Below are 17,236 nucleotides of genomic sequence, written 5' to 3'. Positions count from 1 at the left end.
AGATGGGGGACAGAGAGAGACGTTTGTGCTCAGGAACCCACAGGGCCCAGCTTGGTTACAGTGCTTCCCAAGAATGCACCAAATACTGTGCTCAGCGTCGGGTCATCAATGGAAAGATATCCAGGTGCTCTATCCTAGTGGAGCCTCTAGCCCAACGGGGCAACAGACTACAAATACATATATACCTTATAAATTTGCTCCAAATGGTGTGAATGAAAGCAGTAGATTGTTGAGCTAGAGAGTAAGGTGCAGGGAGGGCACCAGTGGGTGACCAGAGACAACTGCCCTAAGGTGACATCTGGAGTTCCCAGTGTGGCTCAGTGGTTAACGAATCGGACTAGGAACCATGAGGATGTGGGTTCGATCCCTGGCCTCACTCAGTAGGTTGGGGATTCCGAGTTGCCCTGAGCCGTGGTGTAGGTCGTAGACGCTGCTCGTATCCTGCGTTGCTGTGGCTGTGGTGTAGACTGGTGGCTACAGCTCTGATTAGACCCCTAGCGGGGGAACCTCCATGTGCCACAGGTGCGGCCCTAGAAAAGACAAAAAAAAGACAAAAAAAAGAAGGTGACATTTGAGCGGAGACCTAAAGGATGAGAAGGAGTCAGGCTTCTGAAATGGGGTCACGTTCACCTTAAGTCAGTTAAAAATAGCCCGAAATCCTCTCCAGCAACAAGGTTGGACGTAAGGGCAATGAGGCCCGCTGCCAGCACTAAAGATGGCGGAAGGGGCGGAGACAGGGGGAATGCCTGCGCAGTGATTGGTCGGCCGGGAGATGCGTCACGTGGGCGGCCGCGAGCATCCGGGCTCCCAGCAGCGGCGCTGCGGAGGCTCCCGGGAGCCGGCGGCGTGGGGCCAGTGCTGCGAGCGGACGGCGGCCGGGCCTCCCGGGCCGCCCGCGTGGGCCGAGCGGCACGCGTGCCTAGCATGGCGGGCTCCCTGCCTCCCTGCGTGGTGGACTGCGGCACCGGGTAAGACCCGCGGACGCCCTCCCCGCCCCCGCGCGGCCCCGCACCTGTCCGCGGTCCGCCCCCTCTCTCACCTGGAGGCGCCCCGCCCCGGGCCCGGGTCGCGGCCGACACCTGTGCAGGTGCAGACCGTGGCCCGGCGCCCCGCTCTGTCCCGCCCCGTCCTTCCCTGGCCCCCAGCTCCACCCGCAGCGAGGGCGGCTTGCCAAGCTCGCTCACCTTGATGGGGAGAGAACCGAGGGGAGAAGCCGGCCGGGCTCACCTCCCCTCGCATCCCTTCTCTCAGCTTCGGCCAGGGCCTCCCAGGATTTCCAGCCTCCCTGGGATGACCGCTTTCAGGCAGGTGGCTGCAGACCCTGCCGCCCTTCCTTGCCTTCTGCCTACCTAACAGTGCCCCTACCTTCTCACCTTCTTGAACTTGGCCCTCGTTTTGGCTTCCTAAGCGCTGTCATTTCTCCTTGCTGGGATTCTTTATCACTTGTGGAGGTTTTTGCGTTCACCTACCAAGTTGGCACCTTTTTTCATTTTGCAGCCCACTCTGCTCTCTTCGTGTATTGAACGGCTCGCTCAGGCTAAGCGCTTGCTTTAATTTGAGCAGAGTTGTTTTTCACTTAAAAACGTTAAAAAGACTCCATTTTGAAAAACAGTCTAAATTTGGGAAAGCCTTTTTGTGGTGTAGTTCCCCCCCCCTTTACTTTTTGGGTGTGATTGCTGCTTTTTTTTAAAAAAAAATTGAGGTATGGTTGACAATGTTGTGTTAATTTCTGCAGTGTAGCAAAGTGATTCAGTTATACATGTATATATAGATATTCTTTTTTTCATATTCTTCTCCATTGTGGTTTATCCCAGGATATTGAATATAGTTCCTTGTGCTATTGATTGCTTCTCTTGATGTTGTTAAGATGTGCAAAAGAGACCTTAGGAAATTTCCTGTGCTTTCAGTGGCAGAAGCTTAGCTGATTTGAGGAAGGTGCTCACCGAATTTATCTAGCTGGTTGTGTAGAAATTCGAGCTTGCCTGCTTGCGTTCTAGGTGAAGTACTTAATAAAATAGCCTGAAAGTAAATTTAGCCTCTTATTTAAAGGTTTTTCAAGATAGGCTTGTAGTCATGTGTGACACCGAATATTCCATGGCCTGTTCACCTTAGCTTTGATTCTTTTCTGTGGAGAAAGGCACTTCGTTTCGTTTCCTTGACAACCTTGTGGGGGTGTCTTCTTTAGTTTGCTACAGCCCATCTCCTACTGATGTTCTTTTCTTTTGCTGCTGAAGCCACCGGTAGTGGTTACAGGCTGGAAAAAACTGCCTCTTTGCCTGTTCTCATTTTCCTTTTTGAAATACACATTGGACCAGAAGTTTTGTGGCTCTTTATTTTAGAAGTTGTTTTGCTACCCGGAACTGAAGGCCAAACCAGTATTGATATTAACACCCCCGCCCCCAGCTTTAGCCTCCCTTAGGATCCTCTCCTCCCACAATTTCAAGTTCACCCACACGGGTCTGGTTGTGTCAAGAGTGAAGGCAACAAGGAAAAGGATTTTTCATTTCCACAGATTTGCATGTGAGATTTTTGTTTTTGTGGTTTTAGTCTTGTAGAAGCTATTGGAATACAAAGCATTTCTTGGTAGAAGCAATAAAATATGCCTACAGAGTTTGTCATACCTTTAAAATTAGCAAGCTGAGAACCTTACTCATCATTCTTGCTATAAATATAAAAAATGTGGTGCTCAGTTTTGACCTTTTGAGGTAGGTGGCGTCCCACTTGGAGATAAAGCTTCAGGATATCATTGTTTTATGGCCAAAGGCATCATCTTTGGGATGTTGTAGCTTTTGATGTCAGGACTTAGAATAGTCCCAGTGGGTTTCACGTGGAATATTCTGTTATGGAAACAACGGTGGTTAATCGTGAATTCCCAGTGTCCCTTATGTGGCAAGAAGGAGCAGCCTGGAGGAGCCTACATTTAACCATACCTGTAGTTCTTGTTATTTCTCACAGAGGTAAAGTGGTTTTGGGATCGACTTTCACCTCAAAATAGGATGAAAGGGGTACAGAGCAGATAAAAATAACTAGGAGCAAGGAAAAGAATGGGCCTGGGGAGTCACCCTGAACTATAGGCGGGTGGTGCAGCTGTCCAGCCTCACATAGTCTTTCTGTGTGACAGAATTCTAGGAGAGTCATCGTCCGTTATGTAATTCCTGGCATCAGGAAGGAAGAGAATACCTATTTCTCAGGCGAAAGGTCTTTTTCTAGAACGGAATTTGAAAGAAAAATTCACATGGAATTATACACGGTAGACATTAATAATCAGGAAGACAGTGTACTATTTATAGTATTTTTTCTAGTGTTTTTTAATAGCCAATCAGTTTCATCCTGGTAGCCTGGCATCCTCTAATAAACCCTGAGACCAGCTCAGTGAGCACAGGTGTAGCATGGATCAAAGCTCTGCCTGAGCCAAAGATAAAGCTTCGTTTCTCTAAATGAAGTACTGGACTGCCTAGCGTTCAGAGGATCCCACAAATATGAGTCTCACTTCTCATAACTGAACTTTTTGTATTTTTTAAAGGCTTTTGTATTTGTTAAACTCATTTCGAAAAGATTTCAAATCTACTGAAAAGCTGCAAGAGTACCAGAAAAACCCCTGCTGTCTTCTCCATTCAGCTTACCAACAATTAACACTTTATTGTTCTCTGTAAACTGTACACATGATGCGGTCTCTGAACTGCTGGTAAGTTGCAGACATCGTGCTGTTTTATACCAGGATACTGCACTGGGGACTTGATGAGAACAAGGACGTAAAATCACAGACCGATGATCAAAACCAGGAAATTTCATGTTCTCTAACAAGCAGCCTGGATCCCAGGAAGGGTCACATCATGTCTCGGGGACGCTCGGCCCTCCTCCCTCATCCGGCACCTATGTTTGCTTGTCATCATGTCTTTTCAGGCTCGTTTCGCTGGACCAGTTCCTTGGTCTTTTTCTGCCTTTCAAGACGTTGACATTTCTGGCAGCCGGTTGTTATGGATAATGTTCCTCAGTTTGGCCTCGTCTGGTGTTTGCTTATGATAGACAGAGGGTAGCCTTTTTGTCAGGAGTCCCGCAGAAGTGATGTCCACGCTTCTCAGTGCCTCATGTTAGAAGGCTTTTCTCCCAGCTGTATTGAGGTGCAGTTGACACATATGCGTACGTTTAAGGTTGCAGCGTGTTGACTGGGTACATTCGTGTGTCGCAGGATAATTATCACATGCGTTACTCATATCTCCATCCCTCACCAACCACCCTTTGTTTTTTGCTGTGAGAACATTTAGGATCCACCTGTCCTGTTACTTTCGAGTATTACCGAGGGGTGATACTCGATATTACAGTATTATTAACTGTAATCACTGTGCTGTCCATTACATCTTTTTTTGTTTTTTTTTGTTTTTTTTTTTTGGCTTTTTAGGGCCACGCCTGTGGCACATCGACGTTCCCAGGTTAGTGGTGGAATCAGAACTGTAGCCGCTGGCCTCCACCACCGCCACAGCCACAGCTGTGCCAGATCCAAGCTGCATCTGTGACATACACCACAGCTCACGGCAACGCTGGATCCGTAATCCACTGAGCGAGGCCAGGGATCGAACCTGCGTCCTCATGGATGCTAGTCAGATTCCTTGCTGCTGAGCCTCAATGGGAACTCCTGTCCATTACATCTTATCAGAAGACTTAAGATAGCTGATGCAGTTCGCTTGAATTATTTGGTTACGGGGGTGTCCACCGGATTTCCCCACTGTCCCTGTACTGTTTTCCCCTTTGTAATCAGTGTTATCTGTGGAGAGGTAGTCGGAGGTTATATAAATACCCTGTTCTTCCTTCAACTTTGACTCGTTAGCTTAGTATCCATTGGTAGTTTTCATTCTAATCAATTATTACAGTGATGGCTGCAAAATCATGATTTTTTCCTAAAACTCTAGTATTATCTACATTTATCAATTAGCATTTTAGTATAAGGGTGCACTTGCCAACAGCTCTCCTTTATTTATTGTCTGTGTGGGTTATTGTTTTATTCCAATAGTTGGTTTATGTCATTCCTACTATATAGATTATTCTTTCTTATTGCCGTTGTCTGTTTTGATGCTTAAATTATCCATTTGGCCAAGAGAAGCCCATTCAATCTGTTTCTGGTGTTTTTTTTAAGACATGTCCTCATCTTTTTTTGAGCATTTTGTTATTGTCAAAGGCTGCAGCGTAGCCGTGTGCAAGGCATACATCTTTTTGTGGTTTTTGCTGGACTGTCTCTGAGATAGGTTTCTAGAAGTGGGGTTTCTGGATCACAGGATAAGTTTATGTGTGATTTTACTAGAAAGTATCTAATGCTACTAGGTCATGTGTGTCTTCACCAGCCACGTGTAAGAGGGCCTACATCTTCTCACAGACTCACCAACAGAATGTATTGCCAAATTGTAGAATTTTTAGCCAATCTAGAAGATAGGAAATGATATCTTACTGTAGTTTTAATTTGAATTTCTTCTATTATTATGTGGGAAGATGAACATCTTTTCATATGGTTAAGAGGCATTTGCATTTCTGTTTTCTGTGTCTTCATTCCTCTAGCCTGTTTTTCTGTGGGTTTTTGGTCTTCTGCTTCTTTATTTTTAGAAGCTCTTTACATATTAGGGTGTGTTGAGGCTTCCACAGCCCACCCTCAGGTTCACCTATTTGCTAGAAACAATCACAGGGCTGTGGGGAGAAGGTACACTGCAAAAACAGCCAAGGACAGAGGCCTGTGGGCAGAGTCTGGGGGAAACCAGGGGCAAGTGTCCAGAATCCTTTCTCAGTGGCATTGCACAGACCAGCTCAGTCACTGTCCAGTTATGACAGCACGTGTGAAACGTTGTTTACTGGGGAAGCTGGTTAGAGATTCAGCACCCAAAGTTTTTTGGGAGCTGGTCATGGCACCTTCTGCCAGGCACAAACCAGCATTGCAAGTCTCAGAAGGAAAGCACGTGTTTGGCATAAACTGTATCTGCAGCGTTTAAACACAGCACACCACTCTTATCATCTGGGGAATGGTGGGAACCCTCCCGAAATCCAAGTTCCCAGATGCCAAAGGCCAGAGGAGATCATCTCAGGCCTGCTCGCTCTTTTCTGCATGTGGAAGTATTAAGCCTTGGGATGTAAGTTGCAAATACATTTTCCCTATGTTCATTTGTCTTTTGCCATGCAAAAAAATTTTTTTAAGCAATCAAATTTATCTTTTCCTTACTGTTTTTGGAATTTGAATCATAATTAAGACAGCTTTTTCCCCCATTCCCAGATTTTATATATCTCTAATTGTTTCATTTAGATTAATTTTTTCATTTAAATCTCTAATCCACTTGGAACTTATCCTGGGATATGGTATGAGGAATGGACCCAGTTGGAGCCAGTTCTCTTTTGCTTTTGGCTATCTCATTTATCTCAACAGCATTTATGAGAAACCCCCAATGCTTGAAGATACGGCCTTTATTGGGTACTAAATTTGTCCATGCAGTTGTTTATTTCTGGATTTTGTTTTGTGTGCGTTATTCTGTCCTTATGGCAGCACTGTCAGGTTTTAATCACTGAGGCTTTAGAATGACTTAATATTGATGGGGCTGGGCTCCCCTGCCCACCTCATTTTTAATTTTTTTTTGGATTTTGCTTTTTAGGGCTGCACTAGCAGCTTATGGAGGTTCCCAGGCTAGGGGTCCAATCGGAGCTGTAGCTGCTGGCCTACACCACAGCCACAGCAACATCAGATCCGAGCCACGTCTGTGACCTACACCACAGCTCATGGCAACACCAGATCCTTAACCCACTGAGCAAGGCCAGGGATCGAACCCGCAACCTCATGGTTCCTAGTCGGATTCGTTTCCGCTGGCCACGACGGGAACTCCAAATTTATCTATTTTGTTTTCACACCTTTTTATTCATGGCTTACCTAATGACTTGTCTATTTTGTGGATCTTTTTATCTTTGGAGTTTATCTTGGAGTTTATCTTGGAGTTTACTTATTCTGTTCTTTTTCTGTCTTTTGACTCATTTATTTCTGCTTTTCTCTTTATTCTTCCTTCCTTTTTTATTTTTGAGTTGGATGTTAAATTTGTTTAAATTTTTTCCTTTATATTGAAAAGGTACTGCACGGTATTGGTTGATATGCCTTTAGCTATTATATGTATCCCTTACATACTGGGATTTGGGTGTATAGTTTCTCATCGTTTTCTAGAAAATTTCTGTGTTTTTCTTCCCTCTTAACTCAGTATTTCTGTACTGGTATGCTTGGAAGTTTTCAGGTTGAAGGGCCTTTTTGTTTTTTGATTTTGTGTTTGATTTCTAGTTGTATTATGGTCAGAGGGCTGTTTGTATTCCATTCTTTTGGCTTCACTGAGTCCAATATTTGGTCAGTTTTGTGAACGTTCTGTATGTGCTTGAGAGAGAGCTCTGAATCCCACCCGCTCGGATACCAGGGATGGTTCCTGTCCTTCCAGAGAGGCATGTTCTCCACGTGTTGTAAGTTCAGCGTGTATCTGTACGAGTCCTCTTATTAATGATGCTATTTTGCTCTTCTGTTTTTTTGACCACTTAGGCCGACGTTGGCTGAAAACTGTGTTAGTGCTCCTGTCAGGAGCGCCTTTCTCATTTATTTCTTCTTTGTGAAAGCTGCTGCTGCCTTATTGAGTGCTCACATATGAATAACTTGTATCTTCACTGGAGTTGTTGCTTTAGCATTATGAAGTGGGTTTTTTGTTTGTTTGTTTTCAGTCTGAATTCTATCTTGTCAAAAAGTGAAAATAGGCCCGACAAATGCAAACTAAAAGAAAGCAGGCGTATGATTTGAATGCAGTGCAAAAGGCTTTCAATGAAGCAAGGGGTTCATTTTATTATTAATTTTTGGTTTGTTAAAAAATTTGATTTTATCAAAATAATCATGTTCTAGTGTCAGAAGTCAAGTAGTGCTCAAAATTTTTGCTTTGTATTTTTCATTTCCAAGAGCTCTTTTTTGTTTTTGAATATATATATATATATATATATTTTTTTTTTTTTTTTTTTTTTTTTTTAATTTATAGCATCTCGTTTTTGTCTCCCGGATGTGCGGTCTTCTCATAGGATGCTGGTGACAGTGGGGTTTGGTTTTCTTGGAGGTGCTATTGGGGGTTTCTCCCCACATAGTTTTTGTTTCCTCCAAGCTGATTTTTTGATTTGTCTGTTCTCATCTCTCCATCTCATGGTAGAGGCTTTCCTCAGACCTTGGTAACTTCTGCCTCCCTGCTCATGAGTAAAACTCAGAGACTTCCAGGGCCTGGTGGACTCGGCCTGTGCAGATGGACTCTGCATGTGCAGGTTTGGCTTATTGACTTCGTGCTTCCCCAGGAGTTATACCGGTTGGGGAACCTCCTGGTCTTCCGTTTTTCCTCTTGAGCTGGTCAGTTTCCCCAGTGGGGGTCTTCTCGGAGGGCAGTCTGGATGCTAGGGTTCTGAGAGCTGAGTTGGGGGCGGGCAGGCGTGGAGAGGGTGTCTCAGCCATCAGCTTTCTCCTGTATTCAGTCAAGTAACCCCTTTCTTTTTAGAGTGGCTCATGGACTCGCCCCAGGCAAGTGAGTCGGAGTCCAGAGGCTCTTTGCTTTCCATTCTGCAGGGTCTGCCTGTGGAAGGTGCTAGGGTCAGGGAAGAGCACTTGGGGGCTGGGGAGGATGGGCTTACCTGGCCCTGTGCAGGTGCCTGTGCAGCTACTGGTCCAGGGCCTGGCTGGTTCCCAGATTCTCCCACAGATCCACTGCTATCCAGGGCCAAATTTTTGCTGTTGCCTTCTCTTCTTTTCTCCCTGTTGCTGTGGTTTATGTATCTTAAAAATATCATTTTGCTTTGGTGTGGTGGGGCTTCAGGACAGATCATATGTTCAGTCCACCTTTTTAACCTGGTTGTCAGAGTTCACTTGACATGCCCAAAACCCAGAGAGAAGCCACATCATGATCTTAGGTTTACCAGATAGAGAGCGAAAAATGCAGACATGGGCAAGTGTATTGGGTGATGTAAAATTTACAGATGAAATAGAGAAAAAGGAGAAGAAAAAGGATTTTGGATTTAGCTAAAATAATTATAAATTTGAACCTAGGTATTTAACTGGGTTCTATAAACAGAGATCTGCCCTTTTCTGCACGACAATTTGGGGAGTATTTGAAGCACTCAGTCCATGTACAGTGTAGGGAGTGTATATCATGAGGATCTGGAAACAGTTTTAGTTTTATCAAAATCATATTCTAAGGCAGTGTAGTCACTTTTTTTAGCTGAGATAATCTTAGGAGGAAGTCGACCTGTTCTGTTTGGCTCTTGAGACTGGACCCTGTAAGGGGTCTCAATCAAAACAACTTTCCTACAGGATACAGTTTGAAAAACACTGTTTTAAGATGTGACATTTCCACTTTCAAACATAAATTAATTGCGCTTACATTGTCACCTTCTGCTCCAGACACATGGTTGTAGGAGGAATTTCAACTATATATAAGTATGTCAAGTTGACAGTGGGCAGATGAAGCCTCCTCCCTGCAGGCAGTTCCTGCTGTGGAGAGAGTGGCCTTTATGCGGCGAGGGAGAGGAGCTCTGCCCAAGGACCTTTTCAGACGTTTGGGGCAAATGAGGATATACTGTATTTACAGAAAGAGGCGTGGAAGGGTACCTGAGACCGGGCAGAAGGCAGACATGAGGAGTTCCCTTTGTGGCTCAGTGGTTAACGGGCCCGACTAGGATGCACGAGGACGCAATTTCGATCCCTGGCCTTGCGCAGTGGGTTAAGGATCCAGCATTGCTGTGAGCTGTGGTGTGGGTCGCAGACGCAGCTCTGGCGTAGGCCGGCGGCTGTAGCTCTGATTTGGTCCCTCACCTGGAAACTTCCATGTGCCTTGGGTTCGGCCTTAAAAAGCAAAAGAAAAGGAAATGGGGTAGATGGTGCCGAAGCAGGTGGAGGCCTCTTAGAGACACCCTTCCGTAGCACGTTCATGTTTGAGCTGTGAGAACCTAGTGAAAAGGCAGAGTTGTAACTCTTGATATGCTTTATGAAGCTGCTGTTCTATTTCCATGTCTTCTGTCTTGGAAGTCTGTCCTGATTTTTTTTTTTTTTTTTTGGTCTTTTTAGGGCCACACCCACGGCATATGGAGGTTCCTAGGCTAGGGGTCCAATCGGAGCTGTAGTCTACACCACAGCCACAGCAACGTAGGATCCAGGCTGCGTCTGCAACTTACACCACAGCTCACAGCAATGCTGGATCCTTAACCCACTGAGCGAGGCCAGGGATTGAACCCACAACCTCATGGTTCCTAGTTGGATTCGTTTCCACTGTGCCAAGACAGGAACTCCTGTCCTGATTTCTGAATGAGGAAAGCTCTCAGGTCAGGGGACGCAGGGAAGGTGCCTTGGGGTTTGAGACTGGCTGGTGAGCTGTAAGTACTGTGTGTGTATTTTTGAGAATGATGACCTGCCTCCACCATGCTGGCTCTCTTTTGGAAAGATAAAGTTCAAATAAACGAAAACCCAAAGCCTTTTGATGTAAAAGCTGCTGATCTTAATTCTTCATGTACATATGTTTGGGAAAATTTGATCCATGTAGCTCTTCAGGTATCAGATGTATCAGATATACATAAAATTGGCAGAGAAATGATACAAAACCTTAGCACAGGGAGGGATTTTCACAGCAGAAACTACAAAGGAAATTACTCAGGAAAGTAATTGGTGGATTTGATCACCTAAATTATATTTAAATAATTTCAGAAAATGTATACGTGAAGGTAGAGAACAAACTGGGAAAAATTCGCGATATGTGTGAACAAGCCTTAATAGTCTCCATACGTGTAAGAGTTTACAGCAGTTGGGAAGATGCTAAAACTAGTAGGAAAACGAAGGGCGATTCGTGGAAGAAATGCGGTTCATGTCCATACATCAGATGACACTTGGCAGTGAAGTGTAATTGTTGACTAAGGAGATCCTTTTACTTTTGAGTTAGGATATTGTTTCCAGAAATGGTAATATTTGACAATGAGCGTGGGAATGATTATTCCTCCCCTTGTACCAATGAAGAAACTGAAGTGGGAAGGATTCGTTTACTTGCCTAAAGCCACAGAACTAGGGCTGTGTTTTGAGCACAGCCTTGTGGGCCCCATTAACTCCCTCACATGATGAGTTATACTGTTTTGCAGCTATTTTTGAAATACATATAAATATATATGTATGTACATATATAACCAGTAACACAAGTCAGCTTCATTTTTGATGGTTGTATAGCATTTTATTAAATGATTAGAATTAATTTATCCTCTATGGCATTTGAGTTTTTCCAGTTTTTTTTTTTTTCCTATTATCATGCTATAGAGAACATTTTTTGTGCCTATCTTTATACATGTAGAAGTGCTTCTGTGGGGTGAATTCCTCAAAGTGTGCTGTTCGGACAGTAGGGTGTATGCATTTAAAATTATTTGGATAACAAGGCCTTTCGAGAGAGAGTCTGGAGCTTCCCCTTCATAATGAGGATGAGGCTTTAGCCTCCGAGTACCACCCGTGTGTGATCTACCACCACCTCCAGTACTGGCCCAGAGTTTGGATGGTTTTGCATTAAATTTATAGACGAATTTAGGGATATGTGATGTTTCTTTTTAAAAGTAGGGGCCCTTCCTGTATACGTGAGGTGTGTCTCAGTTTATGTCTCCTTGTATATGGAGGGTGCTTCGCCTCACATGGTTTATTCTCAGGGTAAGACTCTGTGGTGTTGCTGTTGGGAAAGGGATCTTTTCATCCAGGGCCGAGTCTCCCTTGTTACCGTTGGGTAGGAAAGTTGTTGGGTTTTGTCTCTTCACTGAGGAACTGGTTTTTAGTTTTTCACTTAATGACCTTCGCTATTCCAGGTTTATAATTATGATGTACAAATACATTTTGTCTCCTCTTTGCTAGCACTAGTCTTTTATTTAGTTCTTTGTGATTTGCATTACCTAGTTCTTCCAAAACACTATTAAGTGAGAGTAATGATGGTGGATCTCCTTGGCTTAGTTCAGCCTTCGCTAGCAATAAGCTTCTAGGTTTTCATTACCTTCTGGTTTGAGGGATTCCCCCCCTCCCCAGATGTTATCTCTTCCTCAGAATTAAGTGTTTTTTTCCCCATTACGTCTTAATTACATAGTTTGAATTGTGAAGCATGTCCTACATCTTTTTTTTTTTTTTTTCCCCATAGAATCCTTAAACACATAGTGTTCTAAATAAGACAGAATACATACATTTGAGTCCTTTCTTCAGGGCCTCCAACCAGTATTCAACTTCAGCCTTGCAGGTCCATGTCGTTTGATAATGTGGTAGGTGATAGATGGTTTTGTTAGAACGTGAGCCTAAGATTGGGAGCTTGCATTATATAAACATGGAAAGATGATTTGCATGCGGTGTAGTCTGATCATTGATTCTAGGCTGGCTGATTATCATAACCGTGGGTGGGGAGGGGCAGAGGATGTTTAAACTGCAGAAACCCAGGCTCCTTCTCTGGGATTCTGGGACAGGCCCTGGGAATCTACGTGTTCAGAAGCTGCCCAGGTGATCTTATCAGCCAGGCTTGGTACATTCTTTGTAGTTGCCAACCCAGGTGATCTTAAACTCGCCTGCCAGGTAAGGTAGGTCATCCTACAAGGAAAAATCAGCCTGAAATCAGGTTTGTAATAGGTGAACACTTTGAGGGCTAGCGCTATGTCGTCCCCCCCCCACCTTCCTCCTGTGTGCCTGCCTACATAGATTCTAGCTAGTTAATTGGTTGGAATGTGTCTTTGCCTAAGTGGTGTCTTGAACACTTTGCGTATTTAAGAGTTGCATTTTACCTGCTGGTTTTTTTAGTTCTGTTCTTTGTGTGCTTGAACTGTTGTAAGATCCTCTCTACTGGGGCTGGTCTAGCACTGGGTTCTCCTCCAGAGAGGGACTTTAAGAGAAGCGCTTGTTAATGACATTTACAGTGTTCTATTTAATAGGTTTTCATTGAGGTGCCTTATGAACCTGTATTGATGAAGATTTTGTTAAAATTTTAGGTTTAGGAGTTCCATCGTGGCTCAGTGGTTAACGAAATCCGACTAGGAACCATGAGGTTGCCGGTTCGATCCCTGGCCTGGCTCAGTGGGTTAAGGATCCAGTGTTGCCGTGAGCTGTGGTGTGGGTCGCAGACGTGGCTCGGATCCCACATTGCTGTGTCTCTGGCATAGGCCGGCGGCTGCAGCTCTGATTAGACCCCTAACCTGGGAACTTCCATATGCTGCAGGCATGGCCGTAAAAGGAAAAAAAAAAAAAGTTTGTTAGATGGTCATTACATTGTAATTATTCAGACTAAGAAAACCCCAGGTGTATTTGATGCTATTAAAAAAAAAAAAGCACAGAAAAATTTGAAGACATTAAGTTACTGTAAAGAGACTGAGTAGCTTGTGCTTTTGCTAGTGTTTTTTTTGTTTTTTTGTTTTTTGTTTTGTCTTTTTGCCTTTTCTAGGGCCGCTCCCGAGGCATATGGAAGTTCCCAGGCTAGGGGTTGAATTGGAGCTGCAGCCACCGGCCTACGCCAGAGCCACAGCAACACGGGATCCGAGCCACGTCTACCACCTACACCACAGTTCACGGCAATGCTGAATCCTTAACCCACTGAGCAAGGCCAGGGATCGAACCTACAACCTCATGGTTCCTAGTCGGATTCGTTAACTACTGCGCCACAACGGGAACTCCTGCTAGTGTTTTTAATGGTTGGATTTTGCTAGAAGGGAAAGGAAGAGCTATTAATATATACAAATATGAATATCTTAATGATAGTTTGCCTCAGTCATGAAAACCATTGTTTGCTTAATGTTATTGCTGCGAGGTACCTGTGTGACTCAGTGATAGAAGGCCTCCAGGGAAGGCTGTGCTGTCTTAGAACGTGATACTTCAGGGTCTGGACACCCTAGCAACTGTTGCTGAGTGGCATGTGATAGTGGCATCCTGGGTACCTAGTTGAATTTCCGAAGTGTGGACCTGAAAGGTACTCCAGTCCATTTCTGCATGCTGGCCTGTTGCTGCTCTGGACCCTTGTTGATGATTTCGGGGCACACAACTTTGGGAAGAAGTTGAGCCCCAGTTGCTGCAGAATACCCGGTAGCTTTATTTTCACCACAGGTGCATTTTATCTCCACCACTTCACAAGTTAATGTGTCTCTGAGGTTTAGAGTGGGCACAGCAGAAGGACGGAACGGTATGGTTTGGGACACAGAACATATGTTTAAAAATTTTTCAGGAAGTGAAATTAGGAAATACTTCAAACATACAGAAATAATATTAAAAAATAACAAAAACGTGTAGACGGCACTCTCATAGTGCCCTTTCTTGTCTCTGTTTATACATTTAATGTGGTAACTCTCTCAGCCCCGGAAGTAGGTTGTGTTGGATCCTTTTTTAATAGATGGAGAAGCTGAGATACAGCAAGTAAAGCAACTTGCCCCAAGTCACACATTCGGCAGATAACAGAGCTGGGATTTGAACTCAGGTAGTCTGGTGCCAAGTGCATGGTCTGAACACGTACGGTGGATTCTGTTGCCTTTCAGAAATGCAAATAGTGACATCACAGACCCGAATGCTGCTTAGCACTTAACTTAATAAATGCTAACATTTCACCATACAGTTGACCCTGAACAACAATGGGTTAGGGACACTGACACCTGCACAGTTGAAAATTCATGTATACCTTTTGCCTCTGCTAAAACTTAACTGCTGATAGTCCGCGGCTCATTGGAAGCCTTAGCGTAACATAAACCGTCAATTCATGATACATATTTTGAATATATGTTATATACTGTATTCTTAAAGTAAGCTAGAGAAAAGGCCATTTATTAAGAAAATCATAAGAAAGAGAAAATACGTTTATAGTCCTATACTGTTCTTATGATACCATAAGTTTATATCATCTGTTTACAGGATGAATCACCTGTCAGGACCTACGTCAATATTTCATTATACAAGACCTCGTAGACCTTATGTGTGTTACTAACACAAACATCAGAAATGAATGTGAAAAAGAAATTTATATCTATTTACAGTGTAATTCAGGCATTGATAACAAAGCAGCAGCATGATGGCATCCTGGTGTAACAGTGTGATTGCCTCTTGGTAGCCTGGCCTGTACACTAATGAATGAATCATTGTAAAATTTTTATGGCATGCAAAAAATTACAGTCTCATTCCTAATACAGTATTGGAAACACTGTCGCTTTTTCTTTTTCTTTGTAAGGCCACACCTGCTGCAGGTGGACGTTCCCAGGCTAGGGGCTGAATCAGAGCTGCAGCTGCCGACCTACACCACAGCAACTCGGGATCCAAACCACATCTGTGAACTATGCCCCAGCTCAAGGCCACACTGGATCCTTAACCCACTGAGTGAGGCCAGGGATCCAACCCACATCCTCGTGGATGCTAGTTGGGTTCGTTACCACTGAGCTACAAAGGGAACTCAGGAAACACCACCAGTTACTTTGGATGATAGGCTCATCTGCAGTTTCTCCAGTTACGGGGGTGGGGGAGGGGGCGTGTACAGTTACGTGACTCTGAAAGCACAGTCAGAGAACTAACACATTATGAACTCTCTATTAAGTATCAGCTTATGCCTGTGTAAGAATAGGCTCTTCACTTCAATACAAGTCTTGCACCTGATTGTGTACCCACATATTTCTGTGTGTTTATTGAAGAAAATCTACATGTCAGTGGACCTACACAGTTCACACCTGTGTTCAGGAGGGTGAGTTGTATTTGTCACTTTTTTTTTTTTTTAAACAACCCTATTACACAAAAACAAGTGTAAGTGAAAGATTGTTAGCAACTTTGGTCTTTTCTGTTTCCTTCAAATTGTTTTTCTGAGTGTTGATGTCCCCCCACCCCCCCTTAAACTCTGGTTCCTTCCCCAGCAGTTTGGCAGTGATGCCTTTTCTTATACTTGGTAAAAACTCATTCAGCAGATCTTTATGGAGTGTTTGCCAAATGCCAGGACTGTGCCAGGCCTGGAAATGCAGTCAGGAAAAAGGGCCCTGTTATGGTCATCCTGCAACTCATAACTTGACCATGTGGGAAGATGGATCTGTTTATAGTTTGGGGGGGCTGGAGGTGGGCTGGTGGGCAGTGTGGCCTGTTAAAAGCATAGACTTAGGGGAGTTCTCATTGTGGCTCAGCAGTAATGAACCTGACTAGTACCCATGAGGACATGGGTTTGATCCCTGGCCTGCTCAGTGGGTTAAGGTTCCAGCATTGCTCTGGCTGTGGTGTAGGCCAGCAGCTGCGGCTCGGATTTGACCCTAGCCTGGGAACTTCCATATGCCACGAATGTGGCCCTAAAAGACCAAAAAAAAAAAAAAAAAGCGTAGACTTAGGGGTCCCAATTTTGGTGATTTCCCACCAGCTTGCCAGCTTCTCTAATAGCCTTGGTCAGTAATTCAGTTTGCTTGTATTTGTCATTTGGAATGTACCTCCAGAAAAGTCGTTCTCTTAGGGATGATCTGGAATTTTGAAAGTTTAGTGTATATTGTCTTTCTCCTGGCCAGCCCCTGGGCTCTGGGTTGGCTTGGAACCTTCTTTGAGGGTCTGGGGAGCCTGCAGTGGAGGATGTGTGTGTCCCTCTGGTTTCTGTACTTTGGTAGAACGTGGGCGTGCCCTTGGGTGGGGCTTGCCTTTCAGAAGCTCCTCGTAGGGCCTCGTGGATCTCAGGGCCTGACCTTGCCGGGGCTCTTGTGATGCTAAGATCTTAGGTCCCTGGAGACTGAGCAGTAAACATGACTTCAGCTGAGCTGACTTTTTTTTTTGGCTCCTTAAATTTTATTTACTGTGTTCAAAAATAGGAAAATTAGCATATGGTAAAATACATTTACACATCAGAAAATTAATTTATGAGAATTTGGAGTGTATTAGTCACATCAGAAAATTTAATACCAGCCATCTTGAAATAAATTTTAAGACTGAATGAATTAATAACATGACTCTCAGCACTGCTTGGGGGTGTTTTTAGTCCTTGTCCGCACTGCTGCAGAACCCTGGCGCCTTGTCCAGATCTGCCTGCTCCCTGCAGAGGGCCTGCTGAGCTAGGGGCGCACTGGAGTCTCTCCAGGTTTGCATTTCAGCAGATGGTTCTGAGGGGTGGGCTCCCCACCCCCATTTTTTTTTTTTAATGTATTTAGGAGATTAGCAAATGCTTTTGGAACAGATAGTAGAATTTTGGCATTCATTTTAGTTCAGACTGTTGGAATCTATCATGCAGAAGATCTTGACAGA

The 17,236-nt window shown here is 44.2% G+C and overlaps 1 protein-coding gene across 3 annotated transcripts in view; it reads left to right on the top strand.

Annotated features, from left to right (window-relative positions):
* Positions 1-797: 797 nt before the first annotated feature.
* ACTR3B (actin related protein 3B) overlaps positions 798-17,236 on the top strand; it is a 62,123-nt gene continuing 45,684 nt past the window's right edge. For 2 of the 3 annotated variants that reach the window (XM_047763020.1, XM_047763018.1), the window contains exon 1: positions 798-968. In XM_047763020.1, coding sequence (XP_047618976.1) covers positions 925-968 — 44 coding nt within the window. In that variant the 5' untranslated portion in view covers positions 798-924. The remainder of the gene's footprint in view (positions 969-17,236) is intronic. The other variant, XM_047763021.1, reaches the window with a different exon arrangement.

Source organism: Phacochoerus africanus, chromosome 16 (genome assembly GCF_016906955.1).
Source record: "Phacochoerus africanus isolate WHEZ1 chromosome 16, ROS_Pafr_v1, whole genome shotgun sequence".
NCBI lineage: Eukaryota > Metazoa > Chordata > Mammalia > Artiodactyla > Suidae > Phacochoerus > Phacochoerus africanus.
Note: the sequence above shows the minus strand (reverse complement) of the source record. Positions and strands in the feature narration are given on the sequence as shown.